Source organism: Hemitrygon akajei, chromosome 10, assembly GCF_048418815.1.
Source record: "Hemitrygon akajei chromosome 10, sHemAka1.3, whole genome shotgun sequence".
Taxonomy (NCBI): domain Eukaryota; kingdom Metazoa; phylum Chordata; class Chondrichthyes; order Myliobatiformes; family Dasyatidae; genus Hemitrygon; species Hemitrygon akajei.
Genome location: NC_133133.1, coordinates 50,689,249 through 50,716,997, shown reverse-complemented (window position 1 = coordinate 50,716,997; position 27,749 = coordinate 50,689,249). Strand labels below are relative to the sequence as shown.

Below are 27,749 nucleotides of genomic sequence, written 5' to 3'. Positions count from 1 at the left end.
AATCTTTTCGAGATCTAAACAAGACATAATATCCCTAAGCCATTGAGCATGGGTAGGGGGAACTACATCTTTCCATTTAAGAAGTACTGCTTGTCTGGCTAGAAGAGAGGCAAAAGACAATATTCGTTGTTTAGCCGGGGTCAAATGCTTGTCAGGGTCTCGAAGAATACCAAAAAGAGCGATCAAAGGATCAGGTTCCAAATGACAATTTAATTTTATCACAAGGGGCTCATCTGAGAATCATAAATTTAACACGAATAGTAGAAATTACGCCTTTGCCCAAAGGGTTCATTTGAAGAAACAAGTCTACAACATTCTTATCAGGTTGTTCAGGAAAATGTGGTATTAAAGGGCTAATAAAATGTCTAATTTGAAGGTATCTAAAAAAATGAGTATTCGGTAAATTAAACTTTATAGACAACTGTTCAAAAGACGCAAACCGATTGTCTATAAAAAGATCTTCAAAACGCCTGATACCTCTCCTACACCAGTCTTGGAATGTGGAATCCTGCATAGACGGGTGAAATAAATGATTGTATAGAATAGGACTAAAGAGAGAAAAACTATAAAGACCATGGTATTTTCTAAATTGAGCCCATATTCTCAGAGTATGCCTGATTACAGGATTAATAATAGATTTTGGCAATTGGCAAGGAAGAACAAATCCAAGTAATGCTGGAATAGATAATTTCTTATAAGCGTTTCTTATAGATTGACAGGTGTTTGTTCTTTTTTCCCTTGATAATCAGATCCTACATTTCCAGCTTTTTTTTTACTTTTGTTTTTTTCTGATCAGGTAGCAGGCTGTTCCCCCCCCCCCCCCTTTTTTTATTACAATATGTAGTTCTGGGGTAATAAAAGTGTATCTCATATAATGGTTAGCTTGGAGTTGGATAGGTGATGGATTGGGTGCTTTTCTTTCTCTCTTTTTCCCCCCCTTTTTTTAACTATGGGTGACTTGCTCATTTGTTAAGACATGTATTATTGTTATTTTTGTTTATATGGCAATGATCCTTCTATATATTATTGATTTTCTTTTCTTCGTTGTAGTTTGTAGAAAATTACAAATAAAATATTATAAAAGTTTTGATTTTGGAGAATTGTCATGAAAGGAATTATGCTGTGTGTATATATAAATAAAATATTTGAATTTGTAGACATACTGACTGGAACTGAAACTGAAATTAACCATAATACTTAAGAATAGGAAGTCAATTAGTTTTCTAACTTATAGGGATAAATAAAAATGAAAAGTTAATCTGTAAACCTTTAGATAGGGAATAACACTAAATCTAACTGGCTAGAGAAATAAAGGTTCTCCTAATGAATCTCACTGATTCTAACTAACAAGGAATTTCGTTTCTGTTTGATTTTTGAGATTTGGAGCCGACACAGAATGTTGGAATTTTGAATTCTTACTCATGTCTATATTTTGTATATATTGTTATTTTTAAATAAACAAAACTTACCTCCAGAAGTGTGCATTTTGTATTCACTGTCTCCTTCCATCACCTAGAGCTTCTGATGGCCCACTAGTGTGGTACTATGGAATTTGATTTTTTTCATAAGGAGTGCGGCGACCAGTCACACAAAATAAGACTAGCGCTACACAGGCGTTACATACTGATCACCACATCTGCCACAAGTGTTGGCTGCTTGAGGAACTCAGGCTCTAAGATGATTACTGGAATCTAAGCTTCAAACATTGTGATACACAAGGGAGGGGGAAAGTTACATGGACACTGTTTCAGGAGGCAGTCACATCCTATAGATTAATAACTTCAAATTCGGTCTGCGGCCAGGGACAAGAGAGTGTGACTGCGAGTGGGGCAGGTAGGGACACCCAAGGAGTAGTGCTTGAGGAGCCTCAGCCCTTGAACTTGTCCAAAAGGTCTGGGGTTGTTGTTGCTGCTTGTGAGGATGAGAGCGAAGTCGGTGGGTAGGATGAGCAAATGAACCATGGCAGCATGGTTCAGGGAGTCATTGAAGATAGCAGAGAGAAATGTATTTGTAATTGGGGATAGTATAGTCAGAGGAATAGACACAATTCTCTGTTGCAAGGATCAAGAGTGTAGTCTGCCTAGTACTCAATTCGGGACATGTCTCTGACCTGCATAGAAATTTGGAGTAGGAAAGAGAGATCCAATTGATGTGTCCATATGGGCACCAACTAGGTAGGAAGAACAAGAAAAAAGGCTCTGCTCAGGGAATTTGAGTAGTTAGGGACTAAATTAAATGTAGAACCAAAAATGTAATAATCTCTGGATTGTTGCCTGAACCAGGTGGAAATAGGCACACAGTTAGTATGATTAGAGAGCTAAAAGTGTCCTCAAAGGTTGGTGTGGGAGAAGCAGGTTTGAATTCATGGGACATTGGGCTGGTATTCGCCCGTAAGCAGCATGTGATCAGTTTATTATGCACCCACTTCAATCGTGCATATTTTCAAGTGATGAATTAGGAGCTTCTTACAAGAATTTCTTTTAGTTTGTCAGTAAATCATAATAAATATCAAACTGCATACAGATATCCTACTTTTACATAGAAATCCTTCTTTTCAAATTATTCTACCACAGAAAATGTTTGATTAATTGCTGCTCTTCGGAATTCACTATTATGTTCACAACTTTGATGCATAGAAAATACTTTTAAAACAGGAAATTTCTACTGAACACTTGCTGCAATGCTAGATTTAAATTTCAACCTGGGGACCACGCAGAAGTCAATATTTGACCAGTTGAATATGTAAATCAAGTGCACACCATATTCCTATTGGCATTTTACCAGTCTAATGGAGTGAAATAACAGGATAACTAGAATCTAACAGAAGTTATGAAATAATTTTCAAAAACAACTATTACAATTCAGCTAAATTTATGTTCTAGTACTGGCAATAGGTTTCTATAAACGCTAGAATACCATCGCCAGATAGACCTGTACTTGCAATTGGAAAATAATATACTCCACAATATTTACTCAAAAACATATTTTCTAAAAACCAAAGGGAATCCAAATTATTTAGAAACCATTAATTGTGTTTCAGGATCAGTCTTGTTATTAACAAAACCTTAAAACTGACAATAAAATTCAGGTAGAAAGTTGCAACGTTGTTAGTGTTTAGCTTTGTTATTAAGATCTTTAATCATTGGCTGGTTCCTGTCATGCCTGTTAAGATTATCTGGCAAAGAAAAATTAGCAACAGATCAATATGCTTTTAAAGAATCATAAACAACTAACACAGACACTATTACCATCACCAATTAGTCAGTATAACTATACTCTATAAAAACCATTATTAATTCATTTACCTCCTCCTCTATTGCAGATGGAAGTAAAGGCACATCAATGGTTTTGGATGTGAGTGTCAAAACACTACTTGGATTGATGATATTGTTCTTTTTCACTTCAGTTTTAGTATCTGATTTATCTTCTGACTCTTCAGCACTGTTACTGATGTGAGAACTACTCAAGGCTGTTGTCACAGTAAGTTCATGTTGTTCATCCTGACCCAAAGCATCAAACTCTTCAACTGTCTTTTTGCGCTCTAACTGTTCATTTAGTAATGGTTCGTCTTTCTCCTCTGGTATCTGTGCATCCTCCATCTTCTTCTCGGTTCTCTTTTTCTTATTTTTGGTTTGATTTCTCTTAGCTCTGCTTGACAAAGGCTGTGATTTATTCTTCGCCAATGTCTGAAAAATCTTACTAAATTCACCTACATTATCTTCAAGTTGTTTCTCTTTCTCATTTTGACCATTGGACACAGTGATTTTCTTTTTATTGTTAATGTTATTTGCACCCTTTGCATCCACTTTAACAGTCTGTGCACCCTCATGCTCTTTACGAATTTTCCGTCTCTCTTCAAATTCCTGCAGCAACTTCTCGTCTTCTGATAGATTCTCTAATTCATCAGATTCTTCACTGTCATCCAACTTCACATCAGCAGCAGTAGTAATCTGTGGTTTATCAGCTTCAAGATTTATTGGATCAGTACTCAATTTTCCCACCATCCAAGGGTTGGCTGTGGTGCTCATCTGAACATCATTCACAAAATCTGGAACAGTTTCATCCTTATCCACTTCAATTTCAACTTCATCTTCACTCTCTGACTGAGGAACCACTTTTGTTGTGAGCATTTTATTCTTTTCCAACTGCTTCTGGATTGCATTTCGTGCCTAAAGTGAAGATAATATTAAACATCAGCAGATTAAATTATATAAACTACATTTCTACAAATCATTAAGAAACTAATTAGTGAAGAATTCAATAAAATTTCAATAATCAATTTATTTACTGCCAACTTAATTCAGAAACTATATTTCCATTACAATATCACACACAAAGAAAGCAGTTGTACACACAGTGACCATTTTATTAGGCACCGTTGTACACCTGCTCATTGATGCAAATAGCTAATCAGCCAATCACATGGCAACAACTCAATGCATAAAAGCACGCTAACATGGTCAAGAGGTTCAGTTATTATTCAGACTAAATAATAGAGTGAAGAAGAAATGCAATCTAAATGACTTTGACCCTGGAATAATTGTTGGTGTCACACAGGGTGGTTTGAGTATTTCAGAAACTGCTAATCTCCTATGATTTTCATACACAACAGTCTCTCGAGTTTATATGTGATGTAAATAACAAAAAGTGAACAACAAAATAACGAGCGGCAGTTTTGTGCGTGAAAATGCTTTGTTAATGAGAGAGGTCAGAGGAGAATGGTCAGACTAGTTCAAGCTGACAGGATGGCAACAGTAACTCAAATAACCACTCATCACAACAGTGGTATCTGAATGAACAACACATTGAACCTTGAAGTGGATGAGTTACAACAGCAGAAGACCATGAACATAAACTCAGTGATCACTTTGTCAGGTAGAGGAGGTACCTAATAAAGTGGCCACTGAGTGTATTTTGTGTAATTAAAATTTTCATGACATTCATGGGAGACAACCGTTACTTAACCTAACAACTTTCACTCTTTCCATTTTCACTACCAATGTACATGCTGAACCTCTGACATTATTAATTTATGGACAAGTGGATTTCACTGTGCGTCATATACAGTGGATTCTGGTTCATTGGGACACATCCAGACCAGTACATTTTGGCCCAATTAATTGGCTGCCCCCAATTAGAAGTTTCAAGGAAAGAGCTAAAAATATATAAAAACCACAAACTACAATTAACTGAGTAACAAATTATGTATTTAAATAAAATACAGTACAAATTAGAACACTATCTATACTACTACAGTATTATAAAACTGTATTAGTTCCTGATAGTTACCAACAGAAAAATTCACCCAGTATATGCTGCTGTGTTCTTTTGATCGACTGTAAATGAACATATCAATGCAGACACCAAGTGCAAATAGTAGATGCACCTTGAGTAAATGGATCCTTGATTTCCTCATTTGCAGATCTCACTTAGTTTGGACTGGCAATATCTCCTCCACAATCTCCCTCAACACAGGTCCACCAAAAGCCCCCAGCTCTACTCGCTTTATACTTACGACTGTCAGGCTAAGGAAAGCTCCAAGCCCTATTTTAGTTTGCTGACAACACCCCTGTTGTTGGCCGAATCAAAGGTGGTGACAAATCAGCGCATAGGAAGGAGACTGAAAATCCGGCTGAGTGGTGCCACAACACTAACCTCTTACTCAATGTCAGCAAGACAAAAGGAGCTGATTACTGAGCTCAGGAGAAGGAAACTGGAGGTCCATGACCCAATGCTCGTTGAGGGGGGTCGGAGGTGGAGGGGTGGGCAACTTTAAGTTCCTCGGTGTTATCATTTCAGAGGACATATTCTGGGCCCAGTATGCAAGTGTAATTATGAAGAAAGCATGACACCACCTCTCCTTCCTTAGGAGTTCGCAAAGATTGAGCATTCATCTAAAACTCTGAGAAACTTATATAGATGTGTGGTGGAGAAATCTATTGACTGTTTGCATCACTGCCTGGCACGGAAACAACAATGTCCTTGACCGGAATGCTCTACAAAAATACAGCCTGTTCCTTCACAGGTAAAGCCCTCCCCACCACTGAGCATATCTATACGGAATGCTGTTGCAGGAAATTAACATCCATCATTAAGGAACCCCACCATCCAGGCAACGTTCTCTTCTTGATGCTGTCATCAGAAAGAAGATTCAGAGCCTCACGATCCACACCATCAGGTTCAGGAACAGTTATCACCCTCCAACCATCAGGCTCTTGAACCAGAAGGGCTAACTTCACTCATCCCGTAACGGAACTATTCCTACTATACTGAAATCACTTTCAAGGACACTTTCACTCATGTTCTTCATATTCATTGTTTGTTTATTCATTTCTATATATTTTTATCTTTCTTTCTGTATTTCTTTCTTTCTTTCTGTATTTGGAAGTTTGTTGTTTTTTTTTGCACGTTAGTTGTTGTCCATCCTGTTGGGTGGGATCTCTCATTGATTCTATTGTATTTTCTTATGTTTACTATGATTGCCCACAAGAAAATGAATCTCAGGGTTGTAAAGCGTGATGAATATGTACATTGATAATAAATTTACTTTGAACTTTGGACTGCCCACATACAACGCTTTTGCCGATTGCCTCCTCCAAATCTTCATTTTCATTGTAACATTCAAGATGATTGGTGGCACCTTCAAATTCTTCATTGCTCCTAACTTTTTGAAGTAGTGAAATCATTTCATTTTCCCTCACAGCCACTTGTGGCATCTCCAAGCCTGAATGCTTGAAAACTGCTGTGAGCTGTGAGTTCTGAATTGTCTACTGCTTATTTCTCACAAACTATTAAAAAGTTCAAATTTCAAAGAACGTTTTTTAAAATCACAGTATGCATCCTGTACACAATCATGAGATTCGTCTTTTTCAGGCAGCCACAAAACAAAAAATACACAATAGAATCCATTAAGAAACACCACACAACAAAATTCAAAGTTAATTTATTATCAAAGTACATATATGTCACCATATACAAACCCGAGAGTCATTTCCTTGCAGGCATTCAGTACTGTAGTAATTTTTGTGTATTTCACTATACTGACACTGCAAAAAAAAATCATGGCTGATATGGGTCTCTATTGTAGACCTAGAGGAGGCAGGGAGAGGGGAATCATGGTTGTGAAAGTGGGAAGGGAGAAGGGAGGGAGTGTGAAAGAAATACACCTTTTAAATTTCAACTTTTAGTTAAATGTACAAATTGAAACAGATGTGCAAACTGAATTGGAATGTTACAAACCCACATTTCAGCTTAAACAATAGCTTGCTATAGAGAATTAAGAAATACTTATTTCAGTTGTAATTTGGAAGAAAATTGTGTTGAGTTTGGAAAAGCTCAAATGCAAAGAAAGCCAGCGGTGACCAACTTCTGGATACTCTGTTTCTTGATAATATACAAGTAAAAGCTGTGAAATTTATCTATCCATTCAAAAAAAATCTTACCTCATTATCATATTTTGCCATGATAACTTTAGATTTGGCCCATTTTCCACTGTTTTGGTGCCGGAGCGACATCCTTTCCTAATAATGAGAAAAAAAGTCATCCCTTATATGCAAGCAACAACTCAGTTGTGCAACAACCTTGACTGCAAAAGTAAAATGTTGGTTGTTGCTCATATGAAATATAAGTGGAAATTTCCACTGACTTCAAGATTGTGAAATTACTACGCAGTCTAGTGCTCAGTTACAGCTTTATAACATTAAAGGAGTTTCATTGTTCCAACTTGCAGCAATAAAATGATGATACAAATATTTTCCACCCTCAAAGAAATAACAGATTGCTAAAATGCTAAGACTACTAGCAACTGGTGTCTGTACAAGCACCCTGTCAGCTTTTTGATTACAAGCACAATCAGAGACTGTTACATACATTATTTGTTCTCTTTCATAGCCTATTGGTTTAATAATTCAATAACTCCCACCAGTGAACAGTTCAGTAAATCCCCATTAAAATGGGCAATTATTTCAATGTTCCACTAATAGCATAGAAATAAGTTAACTGTCAGAAGTGCGTTCAATACCTATAAAGAGCTGAATGCATATTACAGGAAACAGTGTTATTTCATAACTGATTTTTCAACACACTTCTGAAAAGCTAAAACATACATTTTACAAACAAAAAAATCAGATTACATATATTTATATCATCTCCATAGGCATACTGTGTAGGCCATTCTGAATAGTTTTAGAGCATCTGACTTTAATATGCTTTGTTAGACTGTGGATTCCATGCACTGTCATTTGGTCTTCCAACCTCCTATCTAGATATATATAATCTCTCCCCCTTATAGTTCTTTTGCCTCATTTATTCGCTCCATTACTCTCACGTGCAATGGCAATAGCTGTGGGTCCTTTAAAAACAAGCAATGCCTTCATTTTAGATAGGATCATTTAGTTGCTAATCTGGGTAACAAAAACAGATATTCTACTTATTATTTTTCCTTTATTAGATTCTAAATCGACTGATTAATAGCTTCATATTGAACAAAAACTCATTGCTGTGGTTTAAATTAGATGATGGATAAGTAACTAAGACATATAGCTAAATGTGCTTACACCCAATTACAAAACTACTCTACATTCAGTAAATCTATTCACATAGATTAGTTTATAAATAATCTCTATTAGTAAATAATTTCTGTCATCAGGAACACTTGGAACTTCAAACAAGAGAGATAACTGACAGAGAAGGAAAATCCTATTGCCATCAACAATCATTAAGACCAGAGAACAGAAACAACTCACAGTTTTCTGACTTAAAATATTGAATATAGATATCCATTGGGATAATTCTAGTTAACCAAGAATATATTTCATTCACAGTTAAAACAATTATAATGAGAATGAATATGGGGTTGGTCATTTTTGGAAACGGCCTGCTCTTTGCTAAAACAAAACAAAATTGGGTTTAAATGGTTTTCTGTCATTGGGAAATTTGGCACTATTTTTCTTACTAAAATATGTTTAATCAATAGCTGCAAGAAACAAAGTACTAGTAAATCAAGTACATTATTGAAAAAAAGGGTTTGAGTTTATAGTCACACAACACAGAAACGAGATCTTCAGCCCATCCAGTTCATACTAACCAGGATTCCCATCTACACTCGTCCCATCTACCATGGTTGATGCAAATGCCTATAACCTTTCCGATCCATGTACCTGTCCAAGTAACTTTTAAATGTAGATAAGTGCCTCTGTCAATCACTTCCTCTAGCAGGTCATTCCATATATCTTTAAATATTGTGTAATTTTATTTAGACAAAAAAAGTTTGAAGAATTCTTTTTAATGTATGTCTTGGAATGTCAGAGAAGCTCCACAACTGGGACATGTATGATGGACAGGTAACTTCCTCATCAGTCAATTCCCATCAAGGAAATTGCATGAGATTAAGACCAAATATTTCTTGAGAAGTGAACCCAGATTCTGGGCAATGACTCTTGTTACACTGCATAAATTGTGGCTTGTCCAAATCTAAGTAGCAGTTTGAACAGGCAGTCTGCCAGCATGGACCAATGAACCAGTCAAGACTCATGGTGGTGATGTATAGTTAGATGTGCATGCTGAGCTCATAACAATGTAAGGGGTGCATTTCAATAAGGAAGAAAAAGTCAAAGGCCGTATTGACATCGAATTGGGAAAATGCTCCAACCATTGGATCCTATAATGACCAATTATTGCTGCCCAAGTGTCATGGCAATGAAGCCTAGAAATAATTCAATGTAATACTATAACAAGCAGATCACAGGGCATTATGGCATGGTCACTCACACAAAATGCTACTGGAATGCAGCAGGCCAGGCAGCATCTACAGGAAGAAGCACAGTTGACGTTTCGGGCCGAGACCCTTCATCAGGTCTAACTGCTGCATTCCACCAGCATTTTGTGTGTGTTGCTTGAATTTTCAGCATCTGCAGACTTGCTTGCATTATGGCATGGTGGTCATGTTAGTGGATTAGTTATCCAGAATCTGAAGCAAAGATCCGGAGATGAGAGCTTGAACCCCAGTACAGTTACTAGAGAAATTCAATTCAGATAATTAAACAATTGTGGAGCAACAGTAGCCATAGGATCAGTGGAGGGTTGTTTTGGGAACAATGTGGTTCAGTAATTCCCTTCAAGGTAGTAAATCCATTGCCTTCATCTTGGCCTATAAGCTGACTCAAATACAAAATAATGTGATTTGCCCTTGGGTGTCCTCTTAAATAGCTGAACATGCCAAAACATTAGGGATGGACAATAAGTGTTGGTCCTGTCATTGAGACACACTCTCCATGAAAGTACAAAAAGCTCAGTATTCCGGGGTTCTGTTGTTTAAGACGTGATAGTGCAAGAGCGGTTAAAGGAGGAGGGGCAGTGTTACTAGTCAGGGAAAATGTTACTGCAGTGCTCAGTCAGGACAGACTGGAGACTGCAGTGAGGTTTTGTTGGTAGAATTGAGGATTAAGAAAGGTATCACCACGTTAATGAGGCTATATTATAGACCACCGACATCAGTGGGATTTAGAGGAATAAATTCGTATAGAGGTTGCAGAAACATGATTTGAATAGGTGATTTTAAACTTTTCACATATAGACTGAGACTTCCATACTGTAAAAGAACTAGATGGGATAGAGTCTGCCAAATGCACTCAGTAAGTTTACTTAATCAAGATGTAGAAGTCCCAACAAAATCCCGTCTGGAGATGAAACAGAGCAGATAACAGAAATTTGTGAACTTTGCATCTAGTGATCATGATGCCATTAGTTTCAAGGTGATTATGGAAAGGGATAGGTCTGCTCCTCAGGTTGAGATTCTAAATTACAGAAAGGCTAACTTTGATGATATCAGAAAGAATGTGGCAAGTGTGGATTGGAACAGCCTGTTTTCTGGCAAAGGTGTACTTGGTAAGTGGGAGGCCTTCAAAAGTGAAATTTTCAGAGTACAAAGCTTGTATGCGCCTGTCACAATAAAAGGTAAGGCTATCAGGTTTAAAAACCTTGGTTTCTGAGAGATATAAAGATATAAAGGTTAAGAAAAAAAAAGGAGTTACATAGCAGGTATTGGCAGGTAGGAACAAATAAGGTACTTGAGGAGTATAAGAAATACAAGACAGCACTTAAGAAAGAAATCAGGAGGGCTAAGAAAAGGCATGAGGTTGCTCTAACAGTCAAGGTGAAGGAGAATCCTAAGGACTTCTACAGATATGTTAAGAGCAAAAAAAATTTGTAAGGGTCAAAACTGATCCTCTGGAAAATCAGAATGGTAATCTATGCATGGAGTTGAAAGAGATGGGGGAGATCTTAAATGGATTTTTTGTATCTGTATGGACACAAAGTCTATGGAAGTGAGGCAAAGCAGCAGTGAGGTCATGGACCCTATACAGTTTATAGAGGAGGAAGTGTTTGCTGTCCTGAGGCAAACAGGATGGACAAATCCCCAGGGCCTGACAAGGTGTGCCCTCGGACCATGCGAGGCAAGTGCAGATATTGCTGGGGCCCTAGCAGATTTATTTAAATCATCCTTAGAGACAGGTGGGGTACTGAAGGATTGGAGGATAGCTAATGTTGTTCCACTGTTTAAAAAAAGCTCCAAGAATAAACCAGGAAATTTTAGGCATTTTAGCCTGACACCATTAGTGGGAAAGTTATTGGAAGGTATTCTAAAAGACCAGATATACAAGTATTTAGATTGACATGGACTGATTAAGGATAGTCGGAATGACCTTGTGTGTGGTAGGTCACGTCTAACTAATCTTATAGCATTTTTCAATGACGTCACCAGGAAAGTTGTTGAAGGCAAGGCAGTGGATATTGTCTAGATGGACTTCAGCAAGGCATTTGACACAGTCCCATATGGGAGGGTGGTCAAGAAAGTTTGGTTGCTTGGCATTCAAGATAAGGAAATTGAATTAGTTATTGGCTTTGTGGGAGAAGCCAGAGAGTGGTAGTAGATGGTTGCCTCTCTGACTGGAGGCCTGTGACTACTAGAGTGGCATAGGCATCAGTGCTGGGTCCACTGTCGTTTGTTGTCTATATCAATGATCTAGATGATAACTTAGTTAGCAAACTTGCAGATGACACTAAGATTCGGTGTGTAGTGGAAAGTGAGGAAGACTATCAGAGCTTGCAGTGGGATCTGGACCGTTTGGAGAAATAGGCAGAAAAGTGGCAGATGGAATTTAATGTAAGCAACTGTGGGGTGTTGCACTTTGGGAGGACCAACCAGGATAGGTCTTTTACAGTGAACAATAGAGCAGTAAGGAGTACAGTAGAACAAAGAGATCTGGGAAATACCTGTCCATAACTCAATGAAATTGGCATCACAGGTAGATAAAGCATGTATTATCATGCATTAAAAAAGCATGTGCACATTGGCCTTCATAGATCAAGGTATAGAGTACAGGAATTGGGATGTTATGAAGTTGTACATTACATTGATGAGGCCTAATTTGAAGTATTGTGTGCAGTTTTGGCCAACTTACCTGCAGGAAATAAGATTGAAAGAGTACAATTTACAAGGATGTTGCTGGGAAGAGATAAGGAAAGAATGCATAGGTTAGAACTTTATTTTTTAGAACATAGAAGATTTGATTGATGTATACAAAATTGAGAGGATATAGACAGGGTAAATGCAAGCAGCCTTTTCTACTAAGGTTGGTTGAGATTACAACTGGAGGTCACGGGTTAAGGATGAAAGGGGAACACGAAGGGAAACTTTTTCACTTGGAGTGGTAAAAGTGTGGAATGAGCTGCCAGCGCAAGTGGTGGATGCAATTTTGATTTCAACTTTCAAGATACGTTGGTATAGGTACACGGATGAGAAGGGTACTGAGCTATGGTCCAGTTGCAGATTGATGGGGAACAGGCTGAATAAATGAATCTCCATGGACTGGATGGGTAGAAAGGCCTGTTTCTGTGCTGTCGTTTTCTATGACTAATTGCTAAATTCAGCACCCATAAAGTCAATATGCAACATACTGTCAAAGCTAAATACTAAACCTGACAAATTGAAAGGACTGCATAGCACAACATATAAAAGAACTAATAAAAATTTAGCAGTAGTTACTGCATGTGTGTGTATGATCCTACCAAATAAACAGCAGTAAGGATGAATGATGAACTTGACTTCCCTTTAAGAACTATACTACTGCCAAATGTAGCAATTCAAATAGATACTGATTTATTAAAACATCTAGCACTTTTTGTGTTTGGATGCTGTAAACAAATAATGGCCTATACATAAATGTGTAGACTATATAATATAAAGTTAAGTAGATGTGATTTTCCACCTCCATTCGCATTTGTTCCATTTTATTCAATTCCTCAAGAGCTGCCTCAGGATTAGTCTTCCTTAGTTCTTCAAACTTCTTCAAGATCTCCTTTTGTTTAACTCTCTTCACAATTTTATGGAACCTATAAATTTAAATATACACCATTCAGCAAATATGCTTCAAACAGTCAGGTTAAATAGGCTTACAAAATCTCATTTTAAACAAAATCACTAAATCACACACTATTAGCACAACTGATCTGCAGATTCTGGAAATCCAGAGTAACACACCCAAAACGCTGAAGGAACTTAGTAGGTCAGGCAGCATCCATGGAGACAAATTAACAGTCGACGTTTCAGGCCGAGAACCTTCATTATGACTGAAAACACTATTAATTTGGCCAGATATATGCACACATCATCATGCAATTTACTTGCAATTTTCTTTTTCTAAAATTTTAACTCTACTGTATGCTTAGTATCTTATCTGGTTCCGCTTCAATATTTGGATGAATCTCATTTTTTTCTAATTACACCCAGGAGATCATTTAATCTTTTCTTCCCCAAGCAAGTTCTTCTATGTTATTATTGCCAGCAATAATAATGTATTTTCATTGTGCTTGTTGGCTTATTCATGCGTATCAAAGTTATCTGACTGATCTCTGCATTAGCTCCTTCTATTATTTTCAAGTCTTTGGGATCATGGTACAAAACATAATCTATGGGTGTGGCCCTCTGGACATTTCATTCCAGTTTGGCCCAAAGCTTCCAATGAAGCCACCAACCTGGGTAATTTCCTACACCTCTCCTGGAGCTGTGAAAGAATCAAAAGGCCTTAATGTTAAGAGAGAGTAGCCAAGCAGCATCCATCTTACTGTCCACACCCAGAAGTTGCTCAGTTGACAAGTGAGGTCTTTACATTGGTCACTTGGTGATGACATATCAGAGCTGGAATTCAGATCACTGAAATAAATGAGACCATAACAAACAGGAGCAGAATTAGGCTATTCAGGCCATTGAGTCATTCCATCATGGCTGATTTATTAACTCTCTCAACCCCATTCTCCTGCCTTCGCCCTGTAATCTTTGATCTTTGACACCCATACTAATCAAGAACCTATTAACTTCCACATCTACAGGAACCACTGCCTCAAGCAGGGAGCACCTATTATCAAGAATCCCTGCACTCTTCTTGCTTTTATAATCAGGCATGATGTACAGAAGCCTTAAGTCCCATACTACCAGGTTCAGGAACAGCTATTTTCCTACAACTATCAGGATTCCTGTCACAATATACAGACAGGCCAGGTAGAGGAGAGGCCATACTGTTACTAGTCAGGTGGCAGATCTCCGTGGGTGAGCACTTCGGACAGAGTAACCGCAGCTCCCTTCAATAGGAGAGCGAAAAGGGGGACACAAGAAGGTCCCATTAGGGAAAACTCCAAGGTGTCCTATACATATATAAAGAACAGGAGGATGACCAGTTAGGACTGATGAGAGATAAAAGAAGAAAAGTGACTGTATTCTAACAGACTGCATTACCATCTGGTATGGAGAGGCTACTCAGCCAGTTCCATCGTAGGCATTACCCTCCCCATCATCCAGGGCACCATCAAAAGGCAATGCCTCAAAAAAGTGCATCCATCTCCAGGACATGCCCTCTTCTCATTACTGCCATCAAGGAGATACAGGAGCTCGAGGACACGCAAACACAATGTTTCAGGAACAACTTCTTCCCCTCCACCATCAGACTTCTGAATGGAAATTTATTCATGAACACTTTCTCAGTATTTACCCTTATTTTTTCCACTAAATTTATTTTAAGTATATACTTTTTATTGTAATTTATAGTTAATACTATATATTGCAAAGTACTGCTGCCACAAACCAACAAATTTCACGATGATATAGACTTGGTGATATTAGACTTGATTCTGATTAAAGGAAGATTGAGCATCACTTCTAGCACTACCATGGACTTCTCTTCAATTGCCTTTTTTGAGTATCAAGTCCTGTTTTTGCAGACTTCAGACTCCCCCACCACCCACTGTATTTCATAATTTTATGTACAACTTATATTCTGTGTATTGTCTGTACCTACATAACAGGCATACCGCTGCAAGCCAGATTTTCATTGTATTGTACTTCACTGTATTTATGCATATGACAATAAGTTTAACCTATTTTACTTTCTCCTGTTACCTCGCTGACAGAGTTAAACAAAATCTTAAGTCAGGTCTTTCACATCATGGCAGTATGATGCTGCTAGAATTTGTCATGAAGCTCCTGAAACAAGAGTGTTATGAGGTGATGGCAAATTAAGATAGTAATGGTATAAGAAAAGATAGTAGAGAAGGAAAATTAATTCAAACAATCAGAATTATGCCTGAAGCGCATAATGACATGCTGCTTATTGGGTATGTTGGTACCAATCACATAAAAGACAACACATTTTATTTTACTCAATCTTTTAGGAGACCTGAGACAGCAGAAATTGCAATACATTTAAACATGATATTATAATTTGTATTTTTTAAATTACAAATTAGCATAATTAACTGAATTTAAAAAGCTATGACTACTCTAAGATCATTGATGTGACACTAACTGGATCAAAAAAAGCCAGAATGTTAGTGTTATCAAGACTAATAAAAGTTTTTAAATATTTCAAACAGATGAAGCTGGCAACATGTGAACAAACCAATCATAATTTCTTGTATTTTAATCAAAAGGATCATTACTTAGATGAAGTTTGGTAGCAATCAAAACATAAATAAAGCTGTTAAAACTCTAGCAACTGCTTATCTATGTATAATCATTATCTAATTCAGAATAGTTGAAACAAAATACGTTTCACAAACAGCTCATAGGAATGATTCAGATTGTCAGAATGTGGTTCAAACAGAAAGAAAGTACTTTGCTGCTTCTTAAAATTATGAAGTGAACAGAAATCTGCTCTTACAATTCTTTAAATGACTCCTTTGATAAAAATTTGGCCTGCTGATTGCATTTCTTTTATTTCTTGTTCTTCTGCTACAGCACACTTTTAAAATGGTTCATATATAAGGAAATAATGAAAACCTATAAAATTAAAGGCAACACACAAAATGTTGAAGAAACCCAGTAAGCCAGGTAACATCTATTGAGGGGAATAACCAGTCGATGTTTTGGATCAAGATCCTTCATTCAGGACTGCAAAGGGGATAGAAGCCAGAATAAGGGGAAAGGAGAGTGAATGGAGTAGAAGCTGGCAGGTGATAGGAGAGATCAGCTGATGGGGAAGTTGGTGGGTGGGGGAAGGGGTGAAGTAAGAAGCTGCGAGGGGATAGGTGTAAGAGTTGAAAAAGGAATATGAAAGAACGGGACAGTGGACCATGGAAGAAAGTGAAGGAGAGGGATAGGAGGGAGCTGATAGGCAGGTGAGGATTAGAGAGGGGGTGAGAGGCTAACCAAAATAGGGAATTAAAAAAAGGGGCGGGGGTTTGAATGATTACCAGGAGTTGGAGAAATCAATGTTCTCACCATCAGACTGGAGGCCGCCCAGGCAGAATATGAGAAGCCATTCTTCCAACCTGAGCTTGGCCTCATCACGGCAGTTACAGGAGGCCATGGACAGACATGTCAGGATGGGAATGCAAAGTCAAATTGAAATGGTCACAGGGAGATCCTGACTTTTTTGCTGGATAGAACAAAGGTGCTCAAAAAGGCAATCTCCCAATCTGTGCTGGGTCTCACCGACGTAAAGGAGGCTACACCAGGAGCATCGGATTCAAAAGACTTGCAGGTGAAATGTCACCTCACCTGGAAGGAATCACTAGATTCTGGAATGGTTCCAGAGGAATGGAAAATTGCAAATGTCACTCCACACGAAGAAGGGTGAGAGGCAAAAGACAGGAAATTATGGGCCAGTTAACCTGACTGTTAAGATGTTGGAGTTCATTATTAAGGATAAAGTTACAGTGTACTGGGAGGCACACGATAAAATAGACTGAAGTTAGCATGGTTTCCTCAGGGGAAATCTTGCCCGACACATCTGTTGGGATTCTTTGAGGAAACAACAGACAGGATAGACAAAGGAGAGTAGTGAATATTGTTTACTTGGATTTTCAGAAGGCCATTGAAACGGTGCCACACATGAGGCTGCTGAACAAGTTATGAGCCCACGGGTGGTGATTTGCAGAGGTTGGTGTTAGAACCGCTTTTCACGCTATATGCTAATAGTTTGGATGCTGGAATTGATGGCTTTGTGGCTGAGATTGTGAATGAAACAAAGAAAGATGAAGGGGCTGGTAGTGATGAAGAAAGGAATCTGCAGAAGGACTGAGATTAGGAGAAAGGGCAAAGAAATGGCAAATGGAATACAGTGTAGGGAGTGTAAGGTCATGCACTTCAATATAAAGAATAAAGGTATAAACTATGTTCTAATGGAAACCAAATTCCATTATGCAACATAATTTGGACGTCCTCGTGCAGGATTCCTTAAAGGTAACTTGCAGGTTGAGTCAGTGGCAAATGCAATGTTAGCATTCATTTTGAGAGGATTAGAATATAAAAGCCAGATATAATGCTGAAGCTTTATAAGGCATTAGTCAGACTGCATTTGGACTATTGTGAGCAGTTTTTCGCACCTTATTTAGGAGAGGATGTGACAGCATTGCTGGCGGTCCAGAGAATGACAGGGTTAACATATGAGAAGAGTTTGTTAGTCTGTGTTTGTACTTGCTGTGCAAGTGCAATAATAGACTTGCTTCATACAATGTTTTCAATAATTACATCCTGAGTTTAGAAGAACAAGAACGAATCTCATTGAAACCTATTGAATATTTTAAAGCCCAAATAGAGTGGACATGGAGAGGATGTTTCTTAATAGTAGGACAGTCCATGAGCAGAAGGCACAGAATAGGACTTCCCTTTAGAAAAGGGATGAGGAAGAATTTCTTTAGCCAGAGGGAGGTGACTCAGTAGAACTCATTACTAAGATGGCTGTGGAGGCCAGGTCATTAGGTATATTTAAAATATAGGTTGATAGTTTCTTGATTAGTAAGGTCATCAAAGGTTATGGGGTGAAGGCAGGAGAATGGGATTAAGAGGGATAATAAGTCAGCCATGATGGAATGATGAAGCAGACACGATGGGCTGAATGGCCTAAGCCTGCTCCTATGGCTTACAGTCTTTTGCACTATCTGGAGGGAGGAGGTGTAGCACTTATCACAAAATACTTAAAATGATAAGGAATTAGACCATAAGATATAGGAACAGAATTAGGCCATTTGGCCCACCGTGTCTGCTCTGCCATTTCATGACTGATCCAATTTCCTGCCTTCTCCCCATATCCCTTCGTGCCCTGACCAACCAACCTCTGCCTTAAAGATACATAAAGACTTGGCCTCCACAGCTGCCCATGGCAAGAAATTCCACAGATTCACCACTCTCTGGCTAAAGAAATTCCTTCTAATCTCTGTTTTAATAGGATGCCTCTCTTATTCTGAGGCTGTGTCCTCTGGTCTTAGACTCTCCCACAAGAAACATTCTCTCCACATCCACTCTGTCATGGCCTTTCACTATTCGATAGGTTTCAATGAGATCATCCCACATTCTTCTGAATTCCAGGCCCATAGTCATCAAATGCTATGTTATCCCTTTCATTCCCAGAATCATTCTTCTGTACCTCTTCTGGGCTCTCTCCAATGTCAGCACATTCTTTCTGAGATAAGGGGCCCAAAACTGCTCACAATACTCCAAGAGAGGCCTCACCAGTGCTTTATAAAGACTCAACATTATATCCTTGCTTTTGTATTCTGGTCCTCTTGAAATGAATGCTAATATCGCATTTGCCTTCTGCACCACCAACTCAACCTGCAAATTAACCTTTAGGGAATCCTGCACAAGGACTCCCAAGTCCCTTTGCACCTCAGTTTCTTCTATTTTCTCTCCATTTAGAAAATGGACAACTCTTTCTTTTCTTCTACCAAAGTGCATGGCCATACACTTCCTGGCACATCTGCCACTTCTTTACCCATTCTCCTAATCTGTCTAATTCTTCTGTAGCCTCTCTACTTCCTCAAAACTACCTGTCCCTCTGCCTATTTTCATATCATCTGCAAACTTTGCAACAAAGCTACCAATTCTATCATCCAAATCATTAACATATAATATATTTTAAAAAATCGGTCCCAACACAGACCTCTGTGGAACACTTCTAGTCACCAGAAAATATTCCCTTTATTCCCACTCTTTGACTCCTGCCAGTCAGCTTTTGCTTTATCCATACCAGAATTTTTCCTGTAATACCATGGGCTCATAGCTTGTTAAGCAGTCGCATGTGTGGCACCTTGTCAAAGGCCTTCTGAAAATCTAAATACACAACATCAAATGATTCTCCTTTGTCTATCCTGATTGTTTTTTTTCGAAGAATTCCATCAGATATGTCAGGCAAGATTTTCCCTTGAGGAAACCATACTGACTTTAGCCTATTTTATCACATGCATCCAAGTACTCCAAAATCACATCCTTAACAATCGGCTCCAACATCTTCCCAACCACCAAGGTCAGACTAATTGGCCTATAATTTCCTTTCTTTTGCCTCACTCCTTTCTTGAAGAGTGGAGTGACATTTGCAATTTTCCAATCTTCCGGAACCATTCCAGAATCTGGTGATTCTTGAAAGATCATTACTAATGCCTGCACAATCTCTTCAGCCACCTCTTTCAGAACTCTGGGGTGTACACCATCTGGTCCAGGTGACTTATTTATCTTCAGATCTTTCAGTTTCCCAAGACCCTTCTCCCTAGTAATTGTAACGTTTCACACTTCATGACCCCTGACACCTAGAACTCCCACCATACTGCTAGTGTCTTCCACAGTGAAGACTGATGCAAAATACTTATTCAGTTCATCTGCCAATTCCTTGTTCCCCATTACTACCTCTCCAGCAATTTTCCAGCAATCCAATATCCACTCTTGCCTCTCTTTTACATTATGTATCTGAAAAAACTTCTGGTATCCTTTTTAATATTATTGGCTAGCTTACTTTTGTAATCTATCTTTTTCTTGTTAATAACTTTTTTTAGTTGCCTTCTGTTGGTTTTTAAAAGTTTCCCAATCCTCTGACTGCCCATTAATTTTTTTTCTCTATTACATGCCCTCCTTTTGTCTTTTATGTTGGCTTTGACTTCTCTTATTAGCCACAGTTCATCACCTTGCCTTTAGAACACAGAATTAGAAATGGATTAAAATGGAACTGATAAGCTAAAATATAAACAAACTATTTATTGGCACTTATTTCTTCAACTAACATTAACAATCCAGTTCAGTAAATAATACATTGAACCTAGCCCTTCAGTTCTGTACATTTGTGCTCTGACCTTGACTCAGTAGAGAATCTCTGTTATCTGCATTCCAACAGATGTGTGGAAATCAGAGATGAGCTTACCTGCAAAGGAGATACTGCTAGCATTTCTGTATTCCACACTGAGGAACAGTGGTAGAAGGTGGGAGGGGAAATGTCTAGCCCCCATCTGACACAATCCTGAAGCATAATCGCCAAACAAGATTTGCAGACTACTTTTTTTTGCCGCAGCATGTTGCCACATCAACGGATGGATCTATTATTATGCTGCATACACAAAGCCAATAAAAATAGTTGTTTGTTCATTTAACTGTGTCATTATTAGAGAAAGATTGTATTGGATCTTCTTAAATCTGCAATGGTGCATTGATTCTTGGCAAAAACTCTTTTTAAACCAATTTTCCTGCTTCACCTTGGCAGAGACCCCAAAGATGTGAAGTATCTTCATGTATCTTGCTTAAGGCAGCATTCAGTAGAACTCTACACACCTGAACCACCACAGATTATTCCAGCTGAACCTGCCTGTGTCCTCATTAAACAATCATCTATTGTCATATTCTAGCAAAGGATGGTTTAACAACAACAGCACAAGCCAGGATCAAATATTGAATTCTGCAAAAATTTTGCATGCATCAATAATATTCAAAATATTCCATAAAATTAAGAGATGCACAATAAGCTATAGATCTCCAGAACCTGTTGGTTAATATATGTTGCTCCGATATGCCTCTGAGCTGCGTATTTTTCAATGCAAGAAGTATTGTAAGAAAAGTAGATAAGCTCAGGCCATGGATCAACATCTGAAATTATGATATTGTGGCCATTGATGAGACTGGTTGCAGGAGGGGCAGGACCGGCAGTTCAGTAACCTGAGATTCTGTCATTTTAGATGCGACAGAGTAGGAGGGGTTAAAGGAGGAGGAGTGGCGGTACTAGTCAGGGAAAATGTTATGGCAGTGCTCAGTCAGGATAGACTGTAGAACTCGTGTAGTGAGGCTTTATGGGTGGAACTGAGAAATAAGAAAGGTATGACCACATTCACTGCACTATATTATAGACCACCCAACAGTCTGCAGGATTTAGAGAAACAAATAAGTAGGGAGGTCACAGACTGTTGCAAGAAACACAAGGTTATGACAGTAGGTGATTTTAACCTTCCACATATTGACTAGGTCTCCCATACTGTAAAAGGACTAGATGGGATAGAGTTTGTCAGATGTGTTCAGGAAAGTTTCCTTAATCAGCACATGGACATTCCAATGAGAGAGTGCGCGATGCTGGATCTGCTGTTAGGGAATGAGACAGGGCAGATGACAGAAGTTTGTGTAGGGGAACTTCGCATCTAGTGATCATAATGCCATCAGTTTCAAGGTAATTATAGAAAGGGACAGTCTGGTCCTCAGGCTCAGATTCTAAACGGAAGGATCACCAATTTTGATGGTATCAGAAGGGATGTGGAAAGTGTGGACTAGAACAAGCTGTTTTCTGGCAAAGGTGTACTTGGTAAGTGGGAAGCCTTCAAAAGTGAAATTATGAGAATACAAAGCTTGTATGTGCCTTTCAGAATAAAAGGTAAAGCCAAGAGTTTTAGGGAACCTTGGTTTTTGAGAAATATTGAGGCCCTGGTTAAGAGAAAAAGGTGTATAGCAGGTATTGGAAGGTAGAAACAATTCTGTATTTGAGGAGTATAAGAAATGCAATAAAACACTTAAAATAGAAATTAGGAGGGCTAAAAGAAGGCATGAGGTTGCTCTAGCAGACGAGCTGAGGGGTTCTACAGATATGTGAAGAACAAAAGTTGGGACAAAGTTGATCCTCTAGAAGATCAGAATGGCAATCTATGCAAAAGAGATGGGGGAGGTCTCAAATGGAGTTTTTTTTTGCATCTGTATTTACTCAGGAGACAGACACAGAGTCTATAGAAGGGAGACAAAGCAGCAGAGAGGTCATGGACCCTATACAGATTACAGAGGAGGTGGTCTTTATAATCTTGAGGCAAATTAAGAGTTGATAAATCCCCAGGGCCTTGACAAGATGTTCCCTTGGATCCTTTGGGAGGTAAGTGTAGAAATTGCAGGGGCCCTAGCAGAGACATTTAAATCATTTGCAACAGGTGAGGTACCAGAGGATTGGAGGATAGTTAATGTTGTTCCGTTCTTTAAGAATAAACTAGGAAATTATAGCCTGGTGAGCCTGACATTAGTAGTGGGAAAGTTGTTGTAAAGTTTTCTGAGGAACTGGATATGAGTATTTGGATTGACATGGACTGATTAGAGATAGTCAGCATGGCTTTGTGTGTGGTAGGTCATGTCCTACCAACCTTATAGGGTTTTTTGAGAAAGTTACCAGGATAGTTGATGAAGGCAAGGCAGTGGAGGTTGTCTACTTGGACTTTACCAAGGCCTTTGACAAGGTCCTGAATGGAAGCTGGTCAAGAAGATTCAGTCACTCGGCATTCAAAATGAGGTAGAATATTGGATTAGTCATTGGCTTTATGGGGAAAAGCCAGAGAGTGGTACTAAATGGTTGCCTTTCTGATTAGACTAGTTGAGTGCCACAGAACCTGTGCTTTGTTTGTCATCTATATCTATGATCTGGATGATAATATGGTTAACTGGATCAGCAAGTTTGTGGATGACACCAAGATTGGGGATGTAGTGAACAGCAAGGAAGACTATCAAAGCTTGCAGAGGGATCTGAACTAGCAGGAAAAATGGGCTGAAAATGGCAGATGGAACTTAATGTAGACAATTGTGAGGTGTTGCATTGTGGGAGGACCAACCAGGGTAGGACACTGAGGAGTGCAGTACAGCAAAGGGATCTAGGAATACAGGTATATAATTCATTGAAAGTGGTGGACCTGAGTTATAAGGAAAAATCTGATAGAGGCATACAAAATTATGAGAGGTATAGAAATGGTAAATGCAAGCATGCTTTTTTCCACTGAGGTTGGGTGGGACTACAACTAGAAGTCATTGGTTAAGGGTGAAAGGTGAAAAGTTTAAAGAGAACGACAGGAAATTACTTCACTCAGAGGGTCGTGAGTGTGGAACAAGCATACATATGTGGATGGTAAGGATATGGAGGGCTTTGGTCCAGCTGCAGGTCGATGGGAGTAGACAATTTAAATGTTTGGCATGGACCTGATGGGCCAAATGGCCTATTTCTGCACTGTACTCTTCTATGACATTCTCTACTTCAGACTTAGGTTACTTAATGGGCAGTCTATCAAACTCACTATAAATCTTGTAACCAGCCTTTGAAGAATCTTTTTAATGACTTGATAATTGTTAATGACTGCAAATAAACCTCTGCTCTAGTTTGAATTGTTTAATCTACAGAGTCGTAGTCCTTCAGATACTGAATTATCATTCTACGTTTGTGGAAAATATTGACCAAAAATATCTAAAGATATGTAGAAATATGAAAAAATGTGCATCAATGACCCCTATAACTGTGTAAATGTGATTCAATCTACATGGATTCAAGCTCAAATTAGAAGGACCTGGACCCCTGAGATTCCATCAGATCTTCAAACTACACAACATGGGTGTAGAATCTGACATCCAATAGAAAAGACCATAGTCATCTGGCATTAAGCCTTCATTATACTGTTGGCCCTCTATTACTGCCTGATCAGGAACATTAATTTACACTCTGATTTAATTTGTCACATCAAGGGACTATTGTGCACAAGTCCAAAAACCTTGGAAAGTGGCAGTGCAGCTAAGTGCAAACTCGAGGAATTCTGCAGATACTGGAAATTCAAACAACACACACAAAATGCTGGTGGAACACAGCAGGCCAGGCAGCATCTATAAGGAGAAGCACTGTCGACCTCACAATTGTCAGGACTGATGAAGGGTCTCGGCCCGAAACGTCGATAGTGCTTCTCCTTACAGATGCTGCCTGGCCTGCTGTGTTCCACCAGCATTTTGTGAGTGCAGGTAAGTGGTATGGTTAAGAAGAAATATATGATATTGACTTTCACTAGTCAAGATACTGGGGTTCAAGGGTGTGGAATTTACGCTTCAACTTTTCTAAAACATAGGTCAGACTGGAGTACTGTGTGCATTTCTGGTCAACACAGCTTAGGATGGGTGTGATAGCATTGGAGAGGGTTCATGGGAGATTCATCAGGATGTTTCCTGGGATTGGGCATTTCAGTTATGAGGAGAGACTTGAGAGGTGAGGCCAGTTTTCCCTTTAGAAGAGGAAGTTAATAAGGAACATTATTGAGGTATATAAAAATAATGAAAGAGAAGTATAGGGTAAGCAGCAGGAAACTTTTCCTCTATCAGAGATGAATAAAACTGAAGGACATAAAGCTAGGGTAAGGAGTTACAAATTTAGAGGTTGTTTGAGAAGCTTTCTCACCCAGAAAGTGGTGAGTACCTGGAATGTACTGATGAAAACAAAGTCACTAACAGCATTTAAAAGGTGTTTAGATTAGTACTTGAATTGCTTAGGTATAGAAGGCTATGAAACAAGTGCTGGAAGATAGGATTAATACAAATGAGTACATGGTAGTCTGACCTGCCTGTTTCCATATAGTATGACTATAACATGCACAGGTCTAATAAGATCAGGCTCATTATCAACAAGGAATGAGTTTTTTTTCAATTAAAGAAACTAATTTGGAAACTGCAACTCTTACTTTTTGCTCTTGATTTTCTTTGCCCTTTTCATTCTAGCTTCATAATATGACTGAAGGGCTCTTGCTTTCTGCAGCTCAGCTCGACGCTCTCGTGCCTTAAGTAAAACAAGAAAAGTGCATTTAGAATCAAGCCGAGTTTTATTTTCAGAACCAAATGATACCAATAATTCTTGTTCAGACTGCAAGTCTTAAGTGCTGTCCCATCTAAACAATCACATTCACCTCCACAGGCAGCTTATCTGTCTGATTAAATTAAATTGCATTATCAAGCTTGGTAGGCGCTGACAAGAAGCACATGGGTGAGATGGTGAAAAGGAAGCGTCCATTCATAACTTGCACAAGTGTTGTGAAGCTTTAAAGTAAAACTAAAAGTAAAGCTGGTAAACAATGCTTCTACCCTTTGATTATTTCCCAAAATAGTCATTTTAAAGGATGGAAAATTGATCATTGGAACTTACTGAGTCAGTGCATTAACTCTGAATGGGTGAACAAATCATCTTGGTTAACTTATTTAAGTAATATAGCTCTTTTCTTTATGGAAACTAGGTAGAAAACATACAAGATGTGATGTTTCTTTGGGCTGCATTGACTGAGACAGGCAGTACAAAACAACAAATTTAGTTGCATGATTATACAGATATAGAAACAATGTTTAGCTGATGAAGGGGAAAAAAAGGGCACTGGATAGGGCAGCAATAGTGACTTGGAGAGTTAATTGTTGAGAGAACAGCCAATGGTTTCTCTAGTAAAAATCAACTCCAGGATGTTAATTCTCTGATGCCAAGGTTAAGGATATTACTGAATAGATGCAGAACTTTCTGAGGTAGCAGGGAAGTAGTTCACTGCCAATGATCTTGGTTCATGTCTCAAAGGCAAAGAGAGGGAGGAAATTCTGCAGGTGAAAAATGATATAGGATCACAAACGCAGTCTCCAGATAACTTCCAGTGTCCTGTGGTTGTGAGTACAAAAGTACAAGGACAATGTAGATGAATGTACAGTTGGAAAGATGGCACAGATAAGATGTTTTTTTTACTCTTGAAATTTATGGAGTGATAGCTTCAGCAAGGCTTTTCTTTCTTTTTCCAATATTTTTATTGTAATTCATATACACAAATACAGAGTTCATAAGGATACTTATTATAAATTAAAATAAGATAACACAAAATGCACTATATATAAATCACAGTGATATAATCACAGTATCCCATATTGATGATCTATCAAATAAATTGAATGATGAAATGCACTAGTATGGTTAATTATATTATATTTTAAAAATCTATACCCCCTACCAAGACAAAGCTGGCTGGAGAAAGAAAAACAAGAGAAAAAGAAGAGTACTTTACCATATAGTATTTTATAATAATAGCCCAGATTTATATTATAAAAACAATTCAAAGATTTTTAAAATAGTTCAGAAAGGGTCCTCATAATCTTTGAAAATCTTGGTTACAATCGGAAAGCAAACAACGAATCTTCTCTAGATTTGAACATGACATAACATCACATAACCATTGAGCATGTGTGGTGGGGGCAAGCTCCTTCCACTTAAGCAAGATCACCCTCCTAGCCATAAGAGAAATAAAAGCCAGTACCCGCGAATGAGAAGGCTCCAAAATTATAGTTCTTTCCTCAACAATACCAAATAAGGCAGTTAAAGGATTGGGCTTAAAACCAGCAAGGCTTTTGACATAATCCCTGTTGTTAAGCTGGTCCTGAATGTAGGACACGTGGGATCCAAGATACTGTATGTTGGTAAACTGCATCCAAAATAGTAATAGAAGGTAGAGGGTAATGATTAGAGTTGCTTTCATGATCTCTGTATCTAGTGGTGTCCTTCAGGGATCAGTGGTGGCACCATTGTGGTTTAGCAAATAAGTGAGCAGGGCGGGACAGCAGCTAAGTGCCGAGAGCCGCGAAGGTCGTGTTTAACACCCCCCCCCCCCCCGCCCCGCGGTCTGCAAGAATATTGTCAATATTAAACCAGTCCACGGTGCAAAAAACGGGTGGGTACCCCTGGTGCTTATACATTATTTCTACTTCCGGGTTGCAGGGTTTTACTTCCGGTCTTTTCTGCCTCAGTGTGCATGCGTGTGACTAATCAATTTGGAGTCGATCTTGCTGTTCACAAAGGCTGCGGTAGTGGATCTTGGGCTTAAAAAGGTTGGTGACCACTACTAAAGGATACCACAAGGAAACTAAAAATTTTTAATTATGAGGAGAGAAGCAGTGTTGTTTACTTTGAAATGGAGAAGGCCAAAGGAAATATAATCATTTACACAAACCTATTTGAAGCTTACTTTGAATGTGTAAGAAGGATAAAGTAGTTTAAAATGTAAAAGGTAGAAGAATTAGAGGGGAGTTGAGGAAAATGTAAAAGGTAGAAGAATTAGAGGGGAGTTGAGGAAAAACTATAACTGAAATTCAAATTAGTGCTTGGAATAAAAACAGGATGGTAGAGGAAGAAACTGTCATCACACTGAAATATACATCC

General features: G+C 38.5%; 1 protein-coding gene across 1 annotated transcript in view; it reads right to left on the bottom strand.

The window, feature by feature from the left end:
* LOC140734380 (U3 small nucleolar RNA-associated protein 14 homolog A) overlaps window positions 1-27,749 on the bottom strand; it is a 53,960-nt gene that overhangs the window by 8,428 nt on the left and 17,783 nt on the right. The window contains exons 8-11 of the mRNA XM_073058253.1: window positions 25,255-25,349; window positions 13,269-13,392; window positions 7,443-7,520; window positions 3,306-4,169 (exon numbers count right to left, since the gene is read on the bottom strand). Coding sequence (XP_072914354.1) covers window positions 3,306-4,169; window positions 7,443-7,520; window positions 13,269-13,392; window positions 25,255-25,349 — 1,161 coding nt within the window. The remainder of the gene's footprint in view (window positions 1-3,305; window positions 4,170-7,442; window positions 7,521-13,268; window positions 13,393-25,254; window positions 25,350-27,749) is intronic.